At 44.6% G+C, this 19,054-nt stretch overlaps 1 protein-coding gene across 2 annotated transcripts in view; it reads right to left on the bottom strand.

Moving 5' to 3' along the window:
- CNTN1 (contactin 1) overlaps positions 1–19,054 on the bottom strand; it is a 261,330-nt gene that overhangs the window by 93,492 nt on the left and 148,784 nt on the right. For both annotated transcript variants that reach the window (XM_077472309.1, XM_077472310.1), the window contains one exon: positions 2,699–2,905. In XM_077472309.1, the coding sequence (XP_077328435.1) occupies positions 2,699–2,905 (207 nt within the window). The remainder of the gene's footprint in view (positions 1–2,698; positions 2,906–19,054) is intronic.

The raw sequence follows: 19,054 nt of genomic DNA, 5'->3' as shown, positions 1-19,054 counted from the left end.
CACAGGCAAGTATAAAATGTTTGTTATGTTTGTTATGTTATTTTAACAAAACACAAAAATGTAATGTAGCAGATGAAAGATACAACGTGCTTACTTCCCTTCGACATCAGAAGATGTCCAGCAGTGCCATCAGCACAGAATTGGAGGAAACCAGTGGGATCCAGGTACATCCATCTACTGTCCAGAGATGTCTGACCAGAAATGATTTTAATGGAAGAATTGCATCCAAAAAGCCATACTTCCAACATGGTAACAAGGCTAAGAAACTCAACTATGAACAAAAACATAGGAACTTGGGTGCAGAAAAATGGCAGTATGTGCTCTGGATTGATAAGTCAAATTTTTTATATGTGGATGTAGCAGGAGGCAGTTTGTTTGCTGAAGGGATGAAGAGTGGTACAATAATGAGTGTCTGCAGGCAACAGTGAAGCATGGTGGAGGTTCCTTGCAAGCTTGGGGCTGCAATTCTGCAAATGGAGTTGGAGATTTCGTCAGGATCAATGGTGTCCTCAATGCTGAGAAATACAAGCAGATACTTACCCATCATGCCGCACCATCAGGGAGGCATGTGATTGGCCCCAAATGTATTCTTCATCAGGACAATGACCCCAAACATACAGCCAATGTCATTAAGAACTATCTTCAGTGTAAAGAAGAACAAGGAGTCCTTAAAGTGATGGTTTGGCTGCCACAGAGCCCTAATCTCAACATCATCTGTCTGGGATTACATGAAGAGACAGAAGCATTTGAGGCAGCCTACATCCACAGAAGATCTGTGGTTAGTTCTTCAATAGGAATGAGCTTTGACTCGAACATTGCCTGTTCCCCTGTTCGGCGAACAGTGAACAATTTGGGGTGTTCGCGGCAAATTCGCGGAAAATTCGAAAAGCCGCGGAACACCCTGTACAATCTATGGGAGAAATCTAAAGTGCTAATTTTAAAGGCTAATATGCAAGTTACTGTCCTAAAAAGTGTTTGGGGACCTGGGTCCTGCCCCAGGGGACATGTATCAATGCACAAAAAAGTTTTAAAACTGACATTTTTTTCGGGAGCAGTGATTTTAATAATGATTAAAGTGAAACAATAAAAGTGTAATATTCCTTTAAATTTCGTACCTGGGGGGTGTCAATAGTATGCCTGTAAAGGGGCGCATGTATCCCGTGCTTAGAACTGTCCCTGCACAAAGAGTAATTTCTGCAGGGAAAAAAAGCATGTAACGCAGGTTTCCATTACATCAGAGGGGGCTGGGTCACACACACGTCATTGGGGAAGCCAGGCTTCCCCAATAGCATTAGAGAGGGCGTAGTCATGTGACGGGTGGCCCCGCCCTCCTCATATAAGAAACGTCAGGCTTCCCGGATCCTGCAGTGTCTCCGCCAGTGGAGACAGAGGAAGGATGGATGGACTGCGCTGTGCTGGTCTGGCACTTTATATTTTGAACGTTCGAGTCCCATAGACTTTAATAGGGTTCTAAAGTTCACACGAAGTTTAGCTCTGTTTGCAGGTTCTGGTGCGAACCAAACTGGGGGGTGTTCGGCTCATCCTTATTCTTCAAGATGTTTGGAACAACCTATCTGCCGAGTGCCTTCAAAAACTGTGTGCAAGTGTACCTAGAAGTATTGATGCTGCTTTGAAGGCAACGGGTGGTTACACCAAATATTGATTTGATTTGGATTTATTTTTCTGTCCATTTACTTTCTAATTAGTTAAGTGAAAAAAAATAAACTATTAAAACTTCTATTTCTGAAAACATTTGTAATTGACAGCATTTTTTCACACTTGCCTTAAACGTTTGCACAGTAGTATATATTATGAAAGATAGAATACTGGTTTCTAAATGCCTTAAGGAGGCAACTCTAAAGGTGTTAAACAATTCAGAATTCAAGAACTAGAGTGTCTGACAAATTCTATAGAGATAGAGTATTTAAAGTGGAAGTTAGGGCTCTAACTAACTAGGGCTAAAACAACTCCCACCTACCTCCTAACTCCTTTTAAAATGACCCTGTAAAAGGAAGATGCCTATACTTACCTAGTCTCAGAGCACTCTGGCTCAGCTGCCTGATCTCCCCAGTAGCCAGCTTCGGGGATTAGGAGACAACAACCGAATGCATGAGCATCACCCATAGCCTTACTATGGGGCATCCATTGTTGGCTGTCCCTCCTCTCCCCTGAAGCCGCCACTCGGATCCGATCACCTGACCAGACCAGAGCACTCTGGAAATATGCAAGTATAAGCATCTTCCCTTTACAGGGTAGTTAGAATAAGAGTTAGGAGGGGGGTGAAAGCAGTTTTAGGCTTAGCTAGTTAGAGCCTGGACTTCCACTTTAAGATGTGCAAAGGCAGAAATTATCAGAATGTTCACTCTCCAGCTTTAGTAAATCCACCCAATGTTTTATTTTAAAAAAATGCTTATAATGCTTAATGCTTTAAGAAACCAAAGTAATCCATAGCAACCATCCTATTTAGTGTAGTTAAATCAGAAAAATATTAAATTGGGTTACCATTCACAACTCCACTTTGAATGTACCCACTGCACAATTGATTACCATATTAAATATGCTAATTTATCCTATGGTGTCTAGCTTTGACATTTGATTTTTACAATCAGTGGAAGTAAATATTTATACCTCTGTAAATAATTATTATAATGACAATGATATATCACTTATATGCTTTATGTTGTAGAGAGATACTTACATTCTGATTGGGGCAACAGTGAAGTATATTTGCTAAATACACTTTTTGTGATTGAAGGACTGGATACAAAACAGGAGTAATTTCCTTTGTCTGACTGTTCCACTTTTGCAATATACAAATTTCCATTTGTCTGTGTAACAAATCTGCGTTTATCCACATTAATAAAATTTGGAAATTCATTTAGGATCCATCTGTAATTAAGGTCATCTGTGTAAGAAAGAAAGAAAGAAATGTATGTTAAATGCCAGTTTGAAATACTTTTGACCAGTAAAATTGTCTGTTTTATACAGTAAAAAAGCTGCTTGGCCCAATGCACTCAAAATTGATGAACAGAGCATTCTGCACAAAAATATGCATTTTGCATCTTTTTAATGAATAAGTAATGACACATGCTAATTCATAATTAATTTCAAGCTGTCAAAAATGTATAGTAATAAATGAGTGTTATAGGCCTTGTAAAGACCCATACACACTATCAGATTTTCTGCTGATTTTTTTCCCTCAGATTTACCAAAACCACGTAGTGCAAGGGCCTGCCTGATTGCATACAAATTGAAACTCCTAAGGATTGACCTCATATTATATGGTTTTGGTAAATCTGAAGAAAAAAATCAGCAGAAAATCTAATAGTGTGTATGGGGCTTTAGACTTTATGTACACTGCTGCTGGTAAATGGATGTTTAGGAGCAGTTGGGCATTTTTTTCTAGCTGCCCCTGAACTCTCCTCTATGTTATCGTATAAATACATGTACACAGGGTCATTTATAGTCATTTCTAGGCAGTTGAGTATAGAAGCATTTTTTTGGAAAGAAAAAAAATGCATTCAGGACAGATGTTCAGAGGCATTGGAAACGCCAAAAGCCTATAACCGCTTGTAAATGCTTGTAAACGCGGTAACTCGTGTTTAGCCACATTTCATTTACAGGCCTTTTTAATTTTTGACTATTTGAAAAAAAAAACGCTTCTATACGCAAATGCTGCTACACAGCATGTAAACGCGGCAAAACTTACGTTTTTTAAACGTCGGTTACTATCTGTCAGGTTAAATCGTTCAGGAGAGGTTGTAAAACGTCCCGTGTACATTAAGCCTTAAGACCCCCTTTAACACTAGGGTGCCTTTCAGGCATCTTTGCGCTAAAAATAGCACCTGAAAAGCGTCTCTCAAGCCACCCCAGTGTGAAAACCCGAGTGCTTTCAAACTGGGGAGGTGCGCTTGCAGAACAGGAAAAAAAGTCCTTCAAGCAACAACTTTGGGGCGGTGCGGGAGTGGTGTATACACTTAAAATGAATGGGCAGCGCTGCTGAAGTGCTTTGGCGGTGCCACTACACGGGCACTATCCACCCTTTCCTCGGCCACTAGTGGGGGTTAAAAGCGCCCCACTAGCGGCCAAATAACGCCTGCTCCACCCCAGTATGAAAGGGGTCTAAGTGCTTGTTGTAGTCAAAACAAAGGGCCCTGGGAGGGCTACATTTTTGTTTATTTTTTGTAATTAAAAAAAAACAATATACAGTTGCACAAAAAGGTATGTGAACCCTTTTGGAATGATAACTTACTTATGACAATAACTTCAACCACATGTTTCCTGTAGTTGCAGATCAGACCTGCACAACGGTCAGGAGTAATTCTTGATCATTCCTCTTTACAGAACTGTTTCAGTTCAGCAATATTTGTGGGATGTCTGGTGTGAATCGCTTTCTTGAGGTCTTGCCACAGCATCTCAATCAGGTTGAGCTCAGGACTCTGACTGGGTCACTCCAGAAGGCGTATTTTCTTCTGTTTAAGCCATTCTGTTGTTGATTTACTTCTATGCTTAGGGTCGTTGTCCTGTTGCAACATCCATTTTCTGTTGAGCTTCAGCTGGTGGTCAGATGGCCTTAAGTTCTCCTGCAAAATGTCTTGATAAACTTGGGAATTCATTTTTCCTTAGATGATAGCAATCCGTCCAGGCTCTGATGCAGCAAAGCAGCCCCAAACCATGATGCCCCCACCACCATACTTCACAGTTGGGATGAGGTTTTGATGTTGGTGTGTTGTGCCATTTTTCTGCACACATAGTGTTGTGTGTTTCTTCCAAGCAACTCAACTTTGGTTTCATCTGTTCACAGAATATTTTTCCAGTACTGCTGTGGAACATCCAGGTGCACTTGTGCAAACTGTAAACATGCAGCAATGTTTTTTTTGGACAGCAATGGCTTCCTCTGTGGTATCCTCCCATGAAATCCATTCTTGTTTAGTGTTTTACATATCTGTCAGGGCTTAGCCCTTCCTTCTCTGGGCTGGCTGCTCAGCTGTCGGCTAATTGCCAGCTCTTATCTCTCTCCACATTTACCTAGCTGCCTACTTAAAGCTGTCCAGCTCACTTCATCTCTGCCTTCGCCTTGGTCACATCACAAGAAACCATCTCCTGCGTAAAGACTGGCTTGCTGACATCCCTTATCCTATTTACTGTTGCTCCACTTGGATCCCTGACTTCTGGCCTGGCTGATTATCCGATCTGGTTATTGAACTCTGGACTGGTTGACTACTCGATCTGGTTAGTGGACTCTGGCTATGCCTTGACTACGCTTTCTCTATTTACCTTTTTATTTTTTATTAATAAACAAGTGTGATTTAATTGTACTTCTGTCTCGGTCTGATTCATGGTTTCTGACAGTATCACAGATTCGCTAACAGGAATGTTAGCATATGCAGGTACTTTTGTAAGTCTTTAGCTGACACTCTAGGATTCTTCTTCACCTCATTGAGCAGTCTGCACTGTGCTCTTGCAGTCATATTTACAGGATGCCCACTCCTAGGGAGAGTAGCAGCAGTGCTGATCTTTCTCCATTTATAGACAATTTGTCTTAGCCCCTGTACACACGGTCGGAGATTCTGCCAACCAAATCCGTCGGATTTTGTCCATCAGATTTAGTCTGACGGATTGTGTCCGAAACTGTTGCATACACACGGTCGGACTAAGTTGTCGAAAAATCCCATCTTTCAGAACGTGATGACGTAATTTGGTTACGATGGGACTAGATTCAGGCTAGTAGCCAATAGCTTTGATGTAGGAATTTGATCTGAGCATGCGTGGCACTTGGTCCGATCAAAATTCTCTACACATGATCGGATTACGTCCGACCGGCCCAGTTGGTCGGGAAATATTTCCAACATGTTGGAAAATTGGGTCGGACAGAGATTCGGACGGAATCAGTCCGATGCATACCACACACAGTCGGATTATCTGACGACACGGTCCGATAAGACGCATTCCGAAGGATTCTCCGACCGTGTGTACGCGGCTTTACCGTGGGCAGATGAACAGTAAAGCTTTTGGAGATTCTTTTATAACCCTTTCCATCTTTATGCAAGTCAACAATTCTTAATCGTAGGTCTTCTGAGAGCTCTTTTGTGCGAGGCATCATTCACATCAGGCAATGCTTCTTGTGAAAAGCAAATCCAGAACTGGTGTGTGTTTTTTTTATAGGGCAGCTGTAACCAACACCTCCAATCTCATCTCATTGATTGGACTCCAGTTGGCTGACACCTCACTCCAATTAGCTCTTGGAGAGCTCATTAGTCTAGGGGTTATTACATACTTTTTTTTTGCAACTGTAATAGTTACTGTGTGGCCATGCTGATACCAACCAGCATGCTCTTTACCACTGAGGTGGGTTTTTAGAGTGGTCCTTAAATAGAGCGGCACCCTTTGCAAAGGTTCTCCTGTTAGAGCAGCGGTCATCAACCCTGTCCTCAGGGCCCACTAACAGGCCAGGTTCGCAAGATAACTGAAATACATCACAGGTGATATAATTTGCTGATCAGTGATTGCAGTATTCTAGAGAACACTGAGCTTTTTGGTGCATCTCATACCTGGGTTTTTTTTCTTGCATAGGGTGGGTGGGATTGCATGCAACACACCTGGCATCCCCTTTAGAAAGGTGTCCAATCGGCTAAAACCCTCTTCTGGGTGAACTACTAAAAGGTCTAATAAACAGCCTCTGCACAATCGTTCTTCTTTGTTCTTCAGTTTATAACAGGTAAATAGGTAAGGGGTCCAAAGATTTCTTTACCAGTTCACAATTTATGGTATTAAAACCAAGTAGATTGCATGTACATTACCCCCTGGTAGAATCAAAGGTCCAGTATCAGTTAGGCTTCCTGCATACCTGAGCGCAGCACAGTGACAGCTGCTACAGCACGTTTTTTTTAGCTTTTTTTTTTTTTTTTTTTGTGGAGCGTTTTTGGAGCGACATCAATAATTTGAATGGGCCTCCCTCCACTCCAAAAAAGCTAATGCACCAAATCTTGGCACAGAGCCAGGTGCATTTGGGGTAAATGGAGCCGTAGTATCTGGCAGCAGCAGTTTGGAAAGAGTACTCTTGATTTTAAGAGCTATCTCAAATGCTGAATTGTATATAGGCTGGCATTTGCATGACATGGAGCCACGTGCTTCCAGTTGTCCAGCAATGGGGATACCTAACGACTTGTCTAGTATACTGTGCTGTTATTCCTTGTGTGTGTTTATGATAGGCAAGCTTTGTCTCTCAAATTCTTACTGTAAATTAATTTTGAAAGTACTGTCTTAAATGTAACACTGTATTTGCAATCAAGAAAATTTGGTTATAAGCACAATCATTAAAAAAAAAAAATGAAAAATGTAATAAAAGGTTATATATAAAATAAAGTTATATTATACTAAGTAAGTATTCATACTGAGTCAGGAGAGAATCTGAATTAGGTATTCCTCATATGGAGGATATGAAGGATTCACCTTACTTTTATGTTGCCACTCTACTCACTAAAACTCTGCAAAACCTTTCCCACTGCCAACCTCTGAGAATACTGTGCCATCTTCAAAGAGTCTCGGAGAAGAGGCCTTATATTCTCTGAAGGAGAAGTTCCTTCCTCTGTGATTCTGCTAAAATCAGCACAAGAGCAATATCTGTCCACAATACAAAATCACATATCGGATCTCAGGCCTTTTATAAATACCTTGCGCAAATGTTATAGATCTGCACTTTTAAGGAAAATTTGGATTTTTTTTAACCAATCTAAAATGCCTAAAAATCTGGTACATGTCTATTGAAGGAAGCACACAAACAAGGTTTAAAAATTAGTTTTATGTTTAATTTCTCTTTTTTGTGTTCCCCATACACAATCAGAAGTTGCATACATTAAAAAAGAGGTATAGGACTGTAAAAAAAATAAACACAAATACTCACCTAGATGGCTGCAGCATGGATCCAATGCTGCAGCTGTCCCCTGCCAGCTCTACAGAATTGAGAGACCAAAGACCACTGAGTGCTCATTTCTCAGGCCTGCTCTGAGCTGACTATCAGTCACCGCTCTGTGATCTGTCCCTACAGCTCTCACTGGAGCAATGGACTGTGGAGAGGGTGAAAGCTGCTGGCTCAGGCTCTCAGAGTTATGCTAAGAGACTAAGCCAGCTGCCTGTCAAGTATCTGTCTGGATCCCAACATTGTCAGGTTCCCTGCAGAGCCTGGTCTGGCTCTGCAATGTCTGCCAACAGCGGACTTTAGCCTGCTGTTGGCTGAATCTGAGTCACACAACTCTTGTGACCCACAAAAGAAGTATGGCCAAAAGAGCTTTGGCCGTACTTCTCCTTTTCAGTTGGAAAAGTTTACTGCCACCTATCTGGAGGCAGGTAGGGATGAGCTCAGTGTTCGATCCAATCGTTCCCAACTTGGACGTTTGTCTAAACACCAAATGTTTAGGGTGTACATTGTCGATGAATATACAGCTTCCTGCTTCATCTTTAGCAACCATTGATGTCACAGGAATCCCAAGCCATGTAAGCAAAGTGGTGAGGATAGGGGAAAAACCTTTTTGCCTAAATATGGCCACATGGCCATATTTGGGCAATAACATGATGTCACCACTTTCTCCACTCCTTCCCTTTTATTGCCGATGGTTGTTGTGTTTGAGTAGTCAAGTTTTTTCTTTGGGTGGATGGCATGACTGATGATGGATTTGCATTGTGAGGTATTTTGTGTGTGTGTGTGTGTGTCTTTATTTACTGTATACTTTTATGCGAATGAGTAGGCGTACTATTTACCCCTTACTCATCCACATGGGAGGGCTCTTATCTGGGTGCCCCCTTATTGTTAAAGGGAGCTTCCAGTTTCCAATAAGCCCCTCACCGGGCCAGGTTTGTGGGGAAGTGGCCATTGTCCTATCAAAATTATTTCCCCCTTGGCAGGATACCTCCCCCCATGTTTAGGGCATGTGACCTGGTATGGTTTAGGAAGGGACATCAAAATCATTCCCTCCCTTTCCTGGCCAGGTAACACAAAGCCTTGCTAACGGCCGGCATCGGTGGCCATATGATGTCACAGGATCATAGCCCCACTCAAATTTTGGGTGGGGCTACAAACCTGTGAAATTATACACCCATCCATACCGGCTGTCGGCGAGGCTTTGTGTTACCAGACTGCATATATTTGACTTGAAAAATCTTCTTCTTTTTTTAACAAAAATGTACATTAGCAGTATTCATGCTGCTTCCTATATTCCTTTCCTTCCATGAAGACTATGAGTCTGGATTTGGGGTTGAGATAACTATATTGGTGAACGTTACATGCCGGGACCCAGTAAACAGTATTGGTTTAGCTTGGAGACACCTGAAGGGGGCGGATGTTCTGTATGCATGTTTGAGCTCTATAATTGGGGATCATAATCATCCAGTAAGAGGTTTATATTGCGGTGGAGGGCACATGAGCATGGTGGACATTCCAACCTTTTAACATGGCTTTACATTCAGTTGAGTGCATCACTATCCTGAGAAAAATTCAAACCCTCTTTTTTTTTTTTTACAAATAACTTGTTTTTTATTTGAGAAGATTACATGTTTACAGGGTATTGACATTGGTATTACAATCAATAAACAAAATAACAAAGAAAAAGAGATGGCATATACTAGAGAACTCATGAAGGTCTGTTGTCATACACAAAACACAATATTCTGATCTGTAGTCCTGGGTATCCAAACTCATTAAGTACATTATCGGGAGAGATCGTTCAACATGCGGTTTGTTCACAATAATGAGGTTAATTCGGCTATCTCATCGCACATGGATGCAGTGTCTAGCCAAGTGTCCCAAATCTTCCCATATTTGGCTGGGCATCCCCTGTGGGAGTTCTTTTTTATAGGGCAGGATACTATTCACTGCAGATATCCATTCTTGAAGTGTTGGTGGTAGCGACCTGAGCATTTTACGCGCTATGAGCAGTCTAGCTGTAAATAGCGTCTCTGTATAAAAAATATACAGTGAAATCTATCTGAGTCTGAGTCTGGGAATACTCCCAGTAAGCATTGTTTAGGACATAGAGTAAGGGGAGACCCCATCTTGTCATGTATGAATTTCACTATGTGGGACCAGTAGTCTTGCATTATTGAGCAGGACCAAAGAATATGGAAGAAGGTGCTGGTGGAGCTACCGCATTTAGGGCATAATGGGCTGTATTCGGTTTTATATTTAGCTAGGCAAATAGGAGTCAAATAAGACCTATGTATAATGTATAATTGTGTGAGACGGCCTCAGAGCTTGGGAAAGACTTTTCTACACGTATCTAATGTATCCTCCCATTCGTCGTCCTCCATCTTCCCCACGTCCCAAGTCCAGCGGTCTTTTAAGGACTAGGCAAGTTTTGTGGCGGTTGGACGAAGGAGAGAATTGTAAAATATTGAGATAAGTTTTGGAGATTCCGGCCCAGTTATTATGTTTAGAATGTCCAATTGTTCCAGGTTAGGGGAGTCATCAAAAAATTGAGTCTGTAAGGCGTGACGGAGCTGGAGGTAATGAAAGTGCATAGAAATAGGGAGACTAAACAAATCTGAGTTGTTGAAAGACTTAAGAATATTACCACAAAATATGTCTGTTAGGCTCATCCCACCCTGAGTAATCCAAAATGTATGGTCTGGTATTGTTAGTAGTTCTTTGGGGCCTGGGTTATCCCAGAGGGGTGTCGGCGAATGCGTAGGAGGGGTCTTGAGCCTGCGTTTTACCACTTCCCATATTTTACAGTGGTAAGTGGTAAAGTAGTCCCTTTCGGCTTCCCAAAACCCAAGGATCTGTCGGGACCCTGAGGAGAAGCTGGAAAGGGTGGGTATGTATTTGTGTGTATGGGGTGCAGACAAGGGCCAAATAACGGCAGGGCTCGAGTCCTGCGGGAACGCGTGGGAACGGCGTCCCTGCACTTTTTTCACAGCAGGAACACCGTTCCCTTTGCAGACTAGAGCCGCCCGAGCCGATCCTTTACTAAGCGCCGATGATCAGCATCGCCGCATAGTGAAGGACAGAAGGACACAGTGCAGGAAGGAAGTCGGCAGCCGCATCTGCCGATGCCCAGTCTGTAGATCCAGCCGCTGCTGCCCACAGCTACTGAGGTGTGTGAGCGGTGCTGGAGTGATCTCCAGCCTTGTTTGCTGCGCCGGAGTCTGGGAGGGGGGACGTGTCTGACAAGGGGAAATCCCGCCCACTGCCCCACCATGCAGTTTGACATGCTGCCCAGACTCTGAAGAGGGGCAGCCAGAAGCCGAGGACACTATTGTAAGGGGAGAATGGGGAGAAGTGTATGGGGGTGAAAGGCTGTGCGGTCTCCTCATGCTGTGTTTGGATGACTGGTGGCAGACTACTCTGCTGGAACTTGTAGTGCCCTCTGTTGGGGGCTGAGATATGGCAGCCTCCTATGTTGGAACTTGTAGTGCCCTAGACTGTGGGAGGACTGAGGAATCATCAGTCCCCCACAGAGGGCACTATAAGTCCCAGCAGAGTAGGCTGCCATTCTTCAGTCCCCTATAATCCAGGGCACTACAAGTCCCAGCATATCAGGCTGCTCTTACAGAACAGGAGAAGGAGATGGGAGGGGGATTTGTACTGGAAGAGGAGAGAAGGAGGCGGTTTGAGATGGGGGAGGATTTGTGATGAGAGGGGGGATTTTTGCTGGGAGGGGGAGATGGGGGAGGTTTTTTTTTCTAAGAGGGGTAATATATGCTGGGAGGGGGAGATGGGGGGGATTTGTACTGGGAGAGAAGAGAAGGAGGCACAGGTTTGAGATGGGGGGGGGATTTTTGCTGAGGGGGGGAATTTTTTTGCTGGGAGGGGGAGAGGGGGTGATGATTTTTGCTAAGAGGGGGGATTTATGCTGGGAGGGGGAGATGAGAGAGAATTTATGCCGAGAAAGGGAGATGAGAGGATTTGTGATGAAAGGGAGAATTTATGCTGGGATGGGGAGATGGGGGAGGATGTGTCCTAGGAAAGAAGGTGAAGGCAAGGGTTTGTGCTGAGAAGGGGAATTAGTCCTGGAAGGGGTTATATGAGGGTGAGGATTTGTGCTGAAAGGTGGGATTTTTGCTGCTAGGGGGAGAAGGAGGGGACAGGAGTCTGTGCTGAGAGGGGGGATTAGTACTGGGAGGGGTTATATGAGGGTAAGGATTTGTGCTGAAAGGTGGGATTTTTGCTGCTAGGGGGAGACGGAGGGGACAGGGGTCTGTGCTGAGAGGGGGGATTGGAGGTAAGAGAATTTGTGGATTTATGTTGTAGGTGGGATATGGGGAGTGAGTATTTGTGCTGAGGGGGAGGTATTTGTGCTAGAAGGGGGCATATGGGGGTGAGGAGTTTGCCCTGGGCACTGGATGATCTTGTCCCAGCATTGGCACACTCTACAAATTGCAAAGGCAGAGCTGTGAAGAGAGAGGGCCAGGTGCCGACGTGAGGACTGGATTGGAAGTTGCTGCAGCCTGTACTGATGCGGTGGCGACTATGGCAGCCAGGAACGGCAGACTCGTGAGTACCTAGTGGCTCTGCTGAGTGAAGTGACACACACACGTGTTTCTTTGGTAAGATAGCCCCCACAGCTAGCTTAGGTGTATAGAGTGGCAGTCGGAGGAATAGTGTCCCATCATTTTTATTTTTTTGGTGGGTGAGTGGATCTTGGGTGGGAGTTCCCACACTTTTTTCCCCAGGACTTGACCCCTGAATAACGGCCCTTATAATTTTTATCTAGATAGAAGAAATGGGACAGTTGTGCTGCCAGATAATACAAATTAAATTCTGTCAGCGCTGCTCCCCCTAGTTTGGTGGGGTTCTTCTGCACCTGCCAAGATAATTTGTGTCAGGCTTTGCTTCACACAAAAGAATTTAGAATTGCTTCTATAGATTTGAAAATCCTCAGGGGTAGGTACACCGGGGCATTCCATAGTACATATAAGAACTTGGGAAGTAAAACCATTTTGATTAGGTTTATGCAACCCATTACTCCCAAGGGAAATTTGGCCCACGTCTATGTCTTGGTTTTTAGGGTTACGAACAGGGGATCTATGTTCAGTTTGACATATTCATCCAGGCAGCAGGTGATTATTATGCCAAGGTATTTCATGGGGCTAACTTGAATGAGGTGGGAGGAGGCTTGGGTCTCTGTGGGGGCGCCAATATCAAGGGGGAGGACCTGGGATTTGTCCCAATTAATTTTCAGGCCTGAGTATTTTCCGAATTTTTGTATTACTCCTAGGGCTGTCGTTAGGGAAGGGCCAGCGCCTTCTAAGTAAAGTAACATGTCGTCTGCCTATAGACTCACTGTCTGTCAAGTGGCCGCATTGCAGGCCCCTGATTCCTGGGTGTGTGTACGTAAAGAGGACGCCAAAGTTTCCACCGCCAAGGTATATAACAGGGGGGGCAATGGGCATCCCTGGCGCGTGCCCCAGGAAAGGGGGAAGGCGCCAGAGACCCTCCTACTGACCAACAGCCTGGCGCTAGGATCTTGGTAAAGGAGTTGGATCCACTTGGTAAAGTTGGGCCTGAATCCTAACTGTGCCAGACATTCCCAGAGATAGTACCACTCTACAGAATCAAATGCCTTTGCAACATCTAAAGACACCACAACTCTGGATCCTATCTGGTCATTTGTGGCCTGCAGGTTCAATGCCATATTTTTTGCAGACATAAACCTGGTCTGGTCTGGATGGATCAGGGAGAGGATCACTTTATTCAATCGCAGCACCAGGACCTTGGCCAAGATCTTAATGTCTAATTGAAGGAGGGAAACTGGGCAATACGATTCAGGGAATTCCAGGTTTTTAATGGGTTTGGGTATGAGTACTATAAAGGATTCACTCATCGATTTAGGTAAGGAGCCGGATTTGAATATATGGTAGAATAATTTGTATAATTTGGGGTCTAGGGTTTCGCAGTAAGTTGTGTAAAATTCGAGGGGAAGACCATCTGAGCCAGGAGCCTTCGATGGGTTAAGGCATGACATTGCCTCCATTATGTCCTCCTTAGAAATGGGAGCTTCCAGCATCTCAGATTGGAATTGGGAGAGTGTAGGAAGGGCAATGTCGGCTAAGAGTGCCACCACTTCCTCCCTGGGGTTATTAGTAGATAAGTATAGGGATGCGACAAAAAAGCGAAACTCCCTAGCCACCTTATCAGGATCAGTGATCAAAATGTCACCTGCATTTCGTAGGGAGACCACAGTAGGTGGTCTGTGTTCCAGGTGTGCAATATAGGTTAGTAGCCACACCGTCCACTCTCCGCATTCGTACATCCTCTGTTTACTGTAAAAAAAATCCTCTAAGCCTTTTCAAAATAGAGACCATCCGGGCCTGCAGTTTCAGTTGGTCAGCCGTATCAGTTGGATTGTTAGAGAAAATTTTCTCTACATCTGCCAGTTTTTGTTCTGCCTATTGGACCACCTGTGAGGAGGTCTTCCTATACATAGAGATGTGCTGGGAGAGTATCATGCAGGCCTGGGATTTAAATGAGTCCAAACTTTGTCAAATGGGGCTGAGTCCCTATTGGACTGGAAAAATAATTCCCACTCGTCTCCAACCCCCTCTATGCCAAGAACCACTGATAACCAAAGGGGGTTATGTTTCCAGACATAGGTTGTGGGGGGGAAGTCAAGCTCAATCCAGTAAGGGGCATGATCAGAAAGGATACAAAGGCTAAAACCTATATCCCCAAGGAGCAGCAGAAGGGAGTGGGATATCAAAATTGAGTCTATTCATGACATAGTGCTATGTGTTGAAGAGAAGCAAGAGTACACCTTGTCTTGGGGATGGCAATGTCTCCCTGGGTCTACCAGAGCGAGTTATTTAAGGAGTTTGCCAAATCTTGTGTGGGAATGGGTGAGGTTAGTTGGGGATGTCATAGTCAATCTGTCTAGATCCCCACTGACCATGTTGTTAAAGTTGCCCATCCAGGGTGCAGGAACAGTCAGACAAAAATGACACGCACTCTGTCAATATGCTAAATTGGAAGGGAGGTTGTACATATATTGCTAGTATTAGGAGTTCAAGTCTGTTAATTCTGCCCTGCAAAAATAGAAACCTTCCCTGGGGGTCACATCTGAGTGTCAATAGTGTGAATTGTGTGGCTTTCGCCACTAAGATTGCGACCCCTCTGGAGTTTGCAGTGTAGAGGGCTTGATAAAGCCATCCACCCAGGGTTTCTTGAGTGTGGCCCGTGAGATGGTTTCCACCAGCACCATGACATCATCGTGTTGCAATAGTGCCGCATTTCTTTTCGGCTTGGCTCTAATACTACGCACATTCCAGGTAACACATTTTAAAGCGGTTGTATACACGCTAATGTGTTTTTTTTCTTGCCACCTGCAAAGGAAAAGGCATAATGAGCTAGTATGCACCGCATACTAGCTCATTATGAAATACTCACCTTAGAACGAGGCCTGACATCTGGCCCGATCCACGCCGAGGGAGCTGACATGCTCCCTCTGCGTTTCTTACGGGTATCGCAGCTCTGACGCTGTGAGTGGCCGGAGCCGCGTTATCGTCACTCCCGCGCATGCGCGTGGGAGATTTCATCCCAGCAGGGTCAGGCGTCTGCCGGGGTTTCAGCCGAGAATCCCCTTGTGAGCATTCGCCACTGGGAATATTTTTTTTACCTACAGGTAAGCCTTATTATAGGCTTTCCTGTAGGTAAAAGTAAAAAAATTGACTATACAACCACTTTAAGTTAGGCATAACACATCAGTTAGAATATCAGTGTCTGTGCCAGCCCATGGCTGCACCCAACAGCACGAGTCCACCCCGCAATCTTGAAGACGTGAGGTGCCATCTGGGGGGCCCGGGTGCTGACGAGGACAGGGTATAGGTAAGCGATTCACTGGGGCCCGAGGGGGACAACTGCAAATAGGGCCCCAGTGCATCACCTATACATGATGTTACCGATCAAATACCGACATATATAACTCTTCTTTTCAATTATCATTTGCGAAACGGTTAACCAACAATAAAACTTTAAGCAAACTTGAACTAACACTCTGACATGTCTGGACCGACACTGCCCCGGGTTTACACTGGAAGCTGGCTGATGTAGCCAGACAGGCCAGGGAAACAGTGCTTGAGTTGTAAAACATACATTACAGTTGTCAATTTCAACAGCGGAGTTTGTTAGGACTCCCGTAACTAGGGGGATGATTATCTGCTGAAGAACGTGCAGTAGCATGATTAGTGTGACTCCCGGCACAGGGCTTCCAGGATAGTATACATGGGGGAGACAAAAGGATTTAAGGTTGTTGATCCATGTCCCGGGCATCGCATTGGGTGGTGGCTTGTGGTAAACAAATGTCCAGGGCTTCAATCGCCTCCTGCCATCATGGGGCCATGAGAAGGGGAAAGGAGGTGGAAAAGGGGGTATAGATAGCAGCGGATGTGTCAAGGTGGGGGGGTGGCGTGGTCCGGGTGTTCTGGGGAAGAGCAGCGAGCACAGAGTCATGAGAGGCTTTGGGCAGGGGTTAAGGATTACAGTACCTTATAGGGGGTAGGCAAAGACATCCGGGTATAGTTGGTGTTCAGCATGTCTTCCATCTTGGCAGCGTCTGGACATGTAGTGATGTAGGCTAGCTGTGTCTTAAGCAGGGGCTTGATTGGGTGCCACTCTATCTTCCAGCCAGGCAAAGCTTCTGGCCTGTCAAAGAAATGCGCCCTGTCCTCTCCCACGACACAAAGTCTGGCGGGGAAGAGCATGGCATACAAGTAGTGGCGGATCGGGAGTTGTCGCTTGGCTTCAGTAAAGTGCACCCTCTTTTTCTGAACTTAGGCAGAAAAGTCAGGGAATACCCTAATCTCACCATTCTTGAAGGGCATGTTGCCCTTCACTCTGGTGAGACAGAGGACTGCATCCGGGTCTCAGAAGTTCAATAGCTTTGCAATAAAATTCTGGGGGGTGCACCTTGGAGAGGGGGTCTGGCAGCCAGTCTGTGAGCTATTTTTACAACAAACGACGTGGAGAACTCAGATGTCCCAAATGTGGATATGAGAAGACCTTCCAGGAATGAGGGGGGTCAGTATCCTCCGCTCCCTCAGGCAGCCCCACAAATCGCAGGTTACACCTGTGAAGCCTGTTTTCCATGTCGTCTTGCTTGGCTAGTACTGTGTTTAGCTGATGTTATAGCCATTCAGATGCAATCTGCAATGGCGGGACTTCATCCTCCACACAGGTGATGTGGGTTTCCGTCTCTGTGACCCGGTCTCTGAGCTTCTGTAGGTCTTGGCGAATCAGGTACACATCAATTTTTAGTTCCTCAAATTTGCACGTCAGGGTGCTTTTGCAGTCTGATATTGCCTCGAGCACACGTGCAGTGTCTTCCGTGGCTGAGTCCACATGTGGAGGCGTGTCGGCGCAAATTTCCCCAGGGGCCCCCTTCTCCTTAAGCCTGTACTTATCCAGCTTAGCGATTGTGTCCGTCATTTTTTTTGGTGGCGACATGTTCGCTGAGGACGTGAGAAGAAGATGGCTGTGTTTGTGGCAGGGAAGTCGGTATTAGCCGAAGGATTTGTGGTAACGGAGTTTGAGCAAGAAAAGCTCCTGATCAGCACTCCTCACACCATGCCGGTCCAGGCGTCACCCCAAAACCCTCTTTTTACATGACATATGTCATCTATTTGCAGCATATGAACTAAATACTTTAATTGAATGATTTGTTTCACTGTTGTTTCACTGTTTGATTATATATTCTGTACATAGTATGGTTCAAACTTTCTTCAAAATAAGAAGCACACTATCATTTGTGTATAAACTTCCACATATTCCATGGCGATTGCATTAAGGTGCCTGTGCTACTGGTTTTCATATAAATGGTGGGGATATCTTTCTGACACTCACTGGTACTAAAGAAGTGGTATGGGGAAACTATGAAATGTCTATAACATTACAGAACAGGCCTTGTTTAAAGTGACTACTACTGGTTTCACAATGTGATGCACATTCTCTAGGTTGCCATAATAAATAAATAAATGACTCATAAGCTTCAGGACCAGATGTGGAATGGATATTGACTGTTTTAATTAGTGCATGGAAATGACGCTTTGCCATTGATTAACTGATTAATAATGAGCACTGGAACATAAATGAGCAATCTTTTCTTGTGCTTTAAATTCTCTAACATTTCTGTTTTTGTATTTTGTTTGCTGTACTATAACCTCCTTTCTCAACAATGATTGAGGCGTATCCTATCATTAACAATGATAGTAGGTGATCAGTGTGCTATATAGTGCCCAAGTACTATAAAATCACAATGATTGTAGTGATACAGTTCTGTAAAATCCTACCTAAGTGGCAGTTTCCACACTGGAAGAAAAGCTTAATAAAGGAGGGCAGCATATGTATATTAGAAGATGAGGTTTGCAAGTTCTTAAAGAAAAGTTGAGTATACTTATCTTTTTAGGTTTCACTGCCTGAGCAGAGTTTTTGCAGCTTGTACTACATTCACACCAGTGGCGGTGCATCCATTAAAGATGCACGGGTGTCGCCCCCTCTGTCACACCACCTCCTCTGTGTAGAATGGATAGATTCATGCATAGCATGAATCTATCCATGGCCGCTGTAGCCATCCCCTATTCAGGCGTCTAGCCCCTTTTCAGGCACCAGAATTCCAGGGGAGGGGGTGTTTGAAGCACTTGAATAGAGCCATAGGCTCTACTAGGCTTCAAAAAAGGTGGACTTGGAGCACAAAGCATTGCGCTCGCAGTCCACCCAGGTGTGTTAGAAAAGCAAATGGATATTACTTTTCTAACACTGAACCGCCTCTCAGCTAATCAGGAGGCATGGATCTAATACCCGTCACCTGATTGGCTGAAGGCACAGATGCTCCGATTGGACGCCTAATGGAAGAAGAGACGCATGGGAGGACAGAGAAGCATGGATGCAGGAGCTGTCACCTGACCCACTGCATGTCCCACCACCAGGATGGGTAAATGATGGTCAGACGGCTAACGGGCGAGCGCAAGGAGGTCACAGTGGCTGCATATGATGGGCACAGGCTGCATATGATGGACCCAGGCTGCATATGATGAGCACAGAGGCTGTATGATGGGCACAGGCTGCATATGT

Source organism: Lithobates pipiens, unplaced genomic scaffold (genome assembly GCF_037356315.1).
Source record: "Lithobates pipiens isolate NorthernLeopardFrog02 unplaced genomic scaffold, aLitPip1_a1.2 Scaffold_8, whole genome shotgun sequence".
NCBI lineage: Eukaryota > Metazoa > Chordata > Amphibia > Anura > Ranidae > Lithobates > Lithobates pipiens.
The sequence above is the reverse complement of the archived record's forward strand: the minus strand, read 5'-3'. Positions and strand labels throughout refer to the sequence as shown.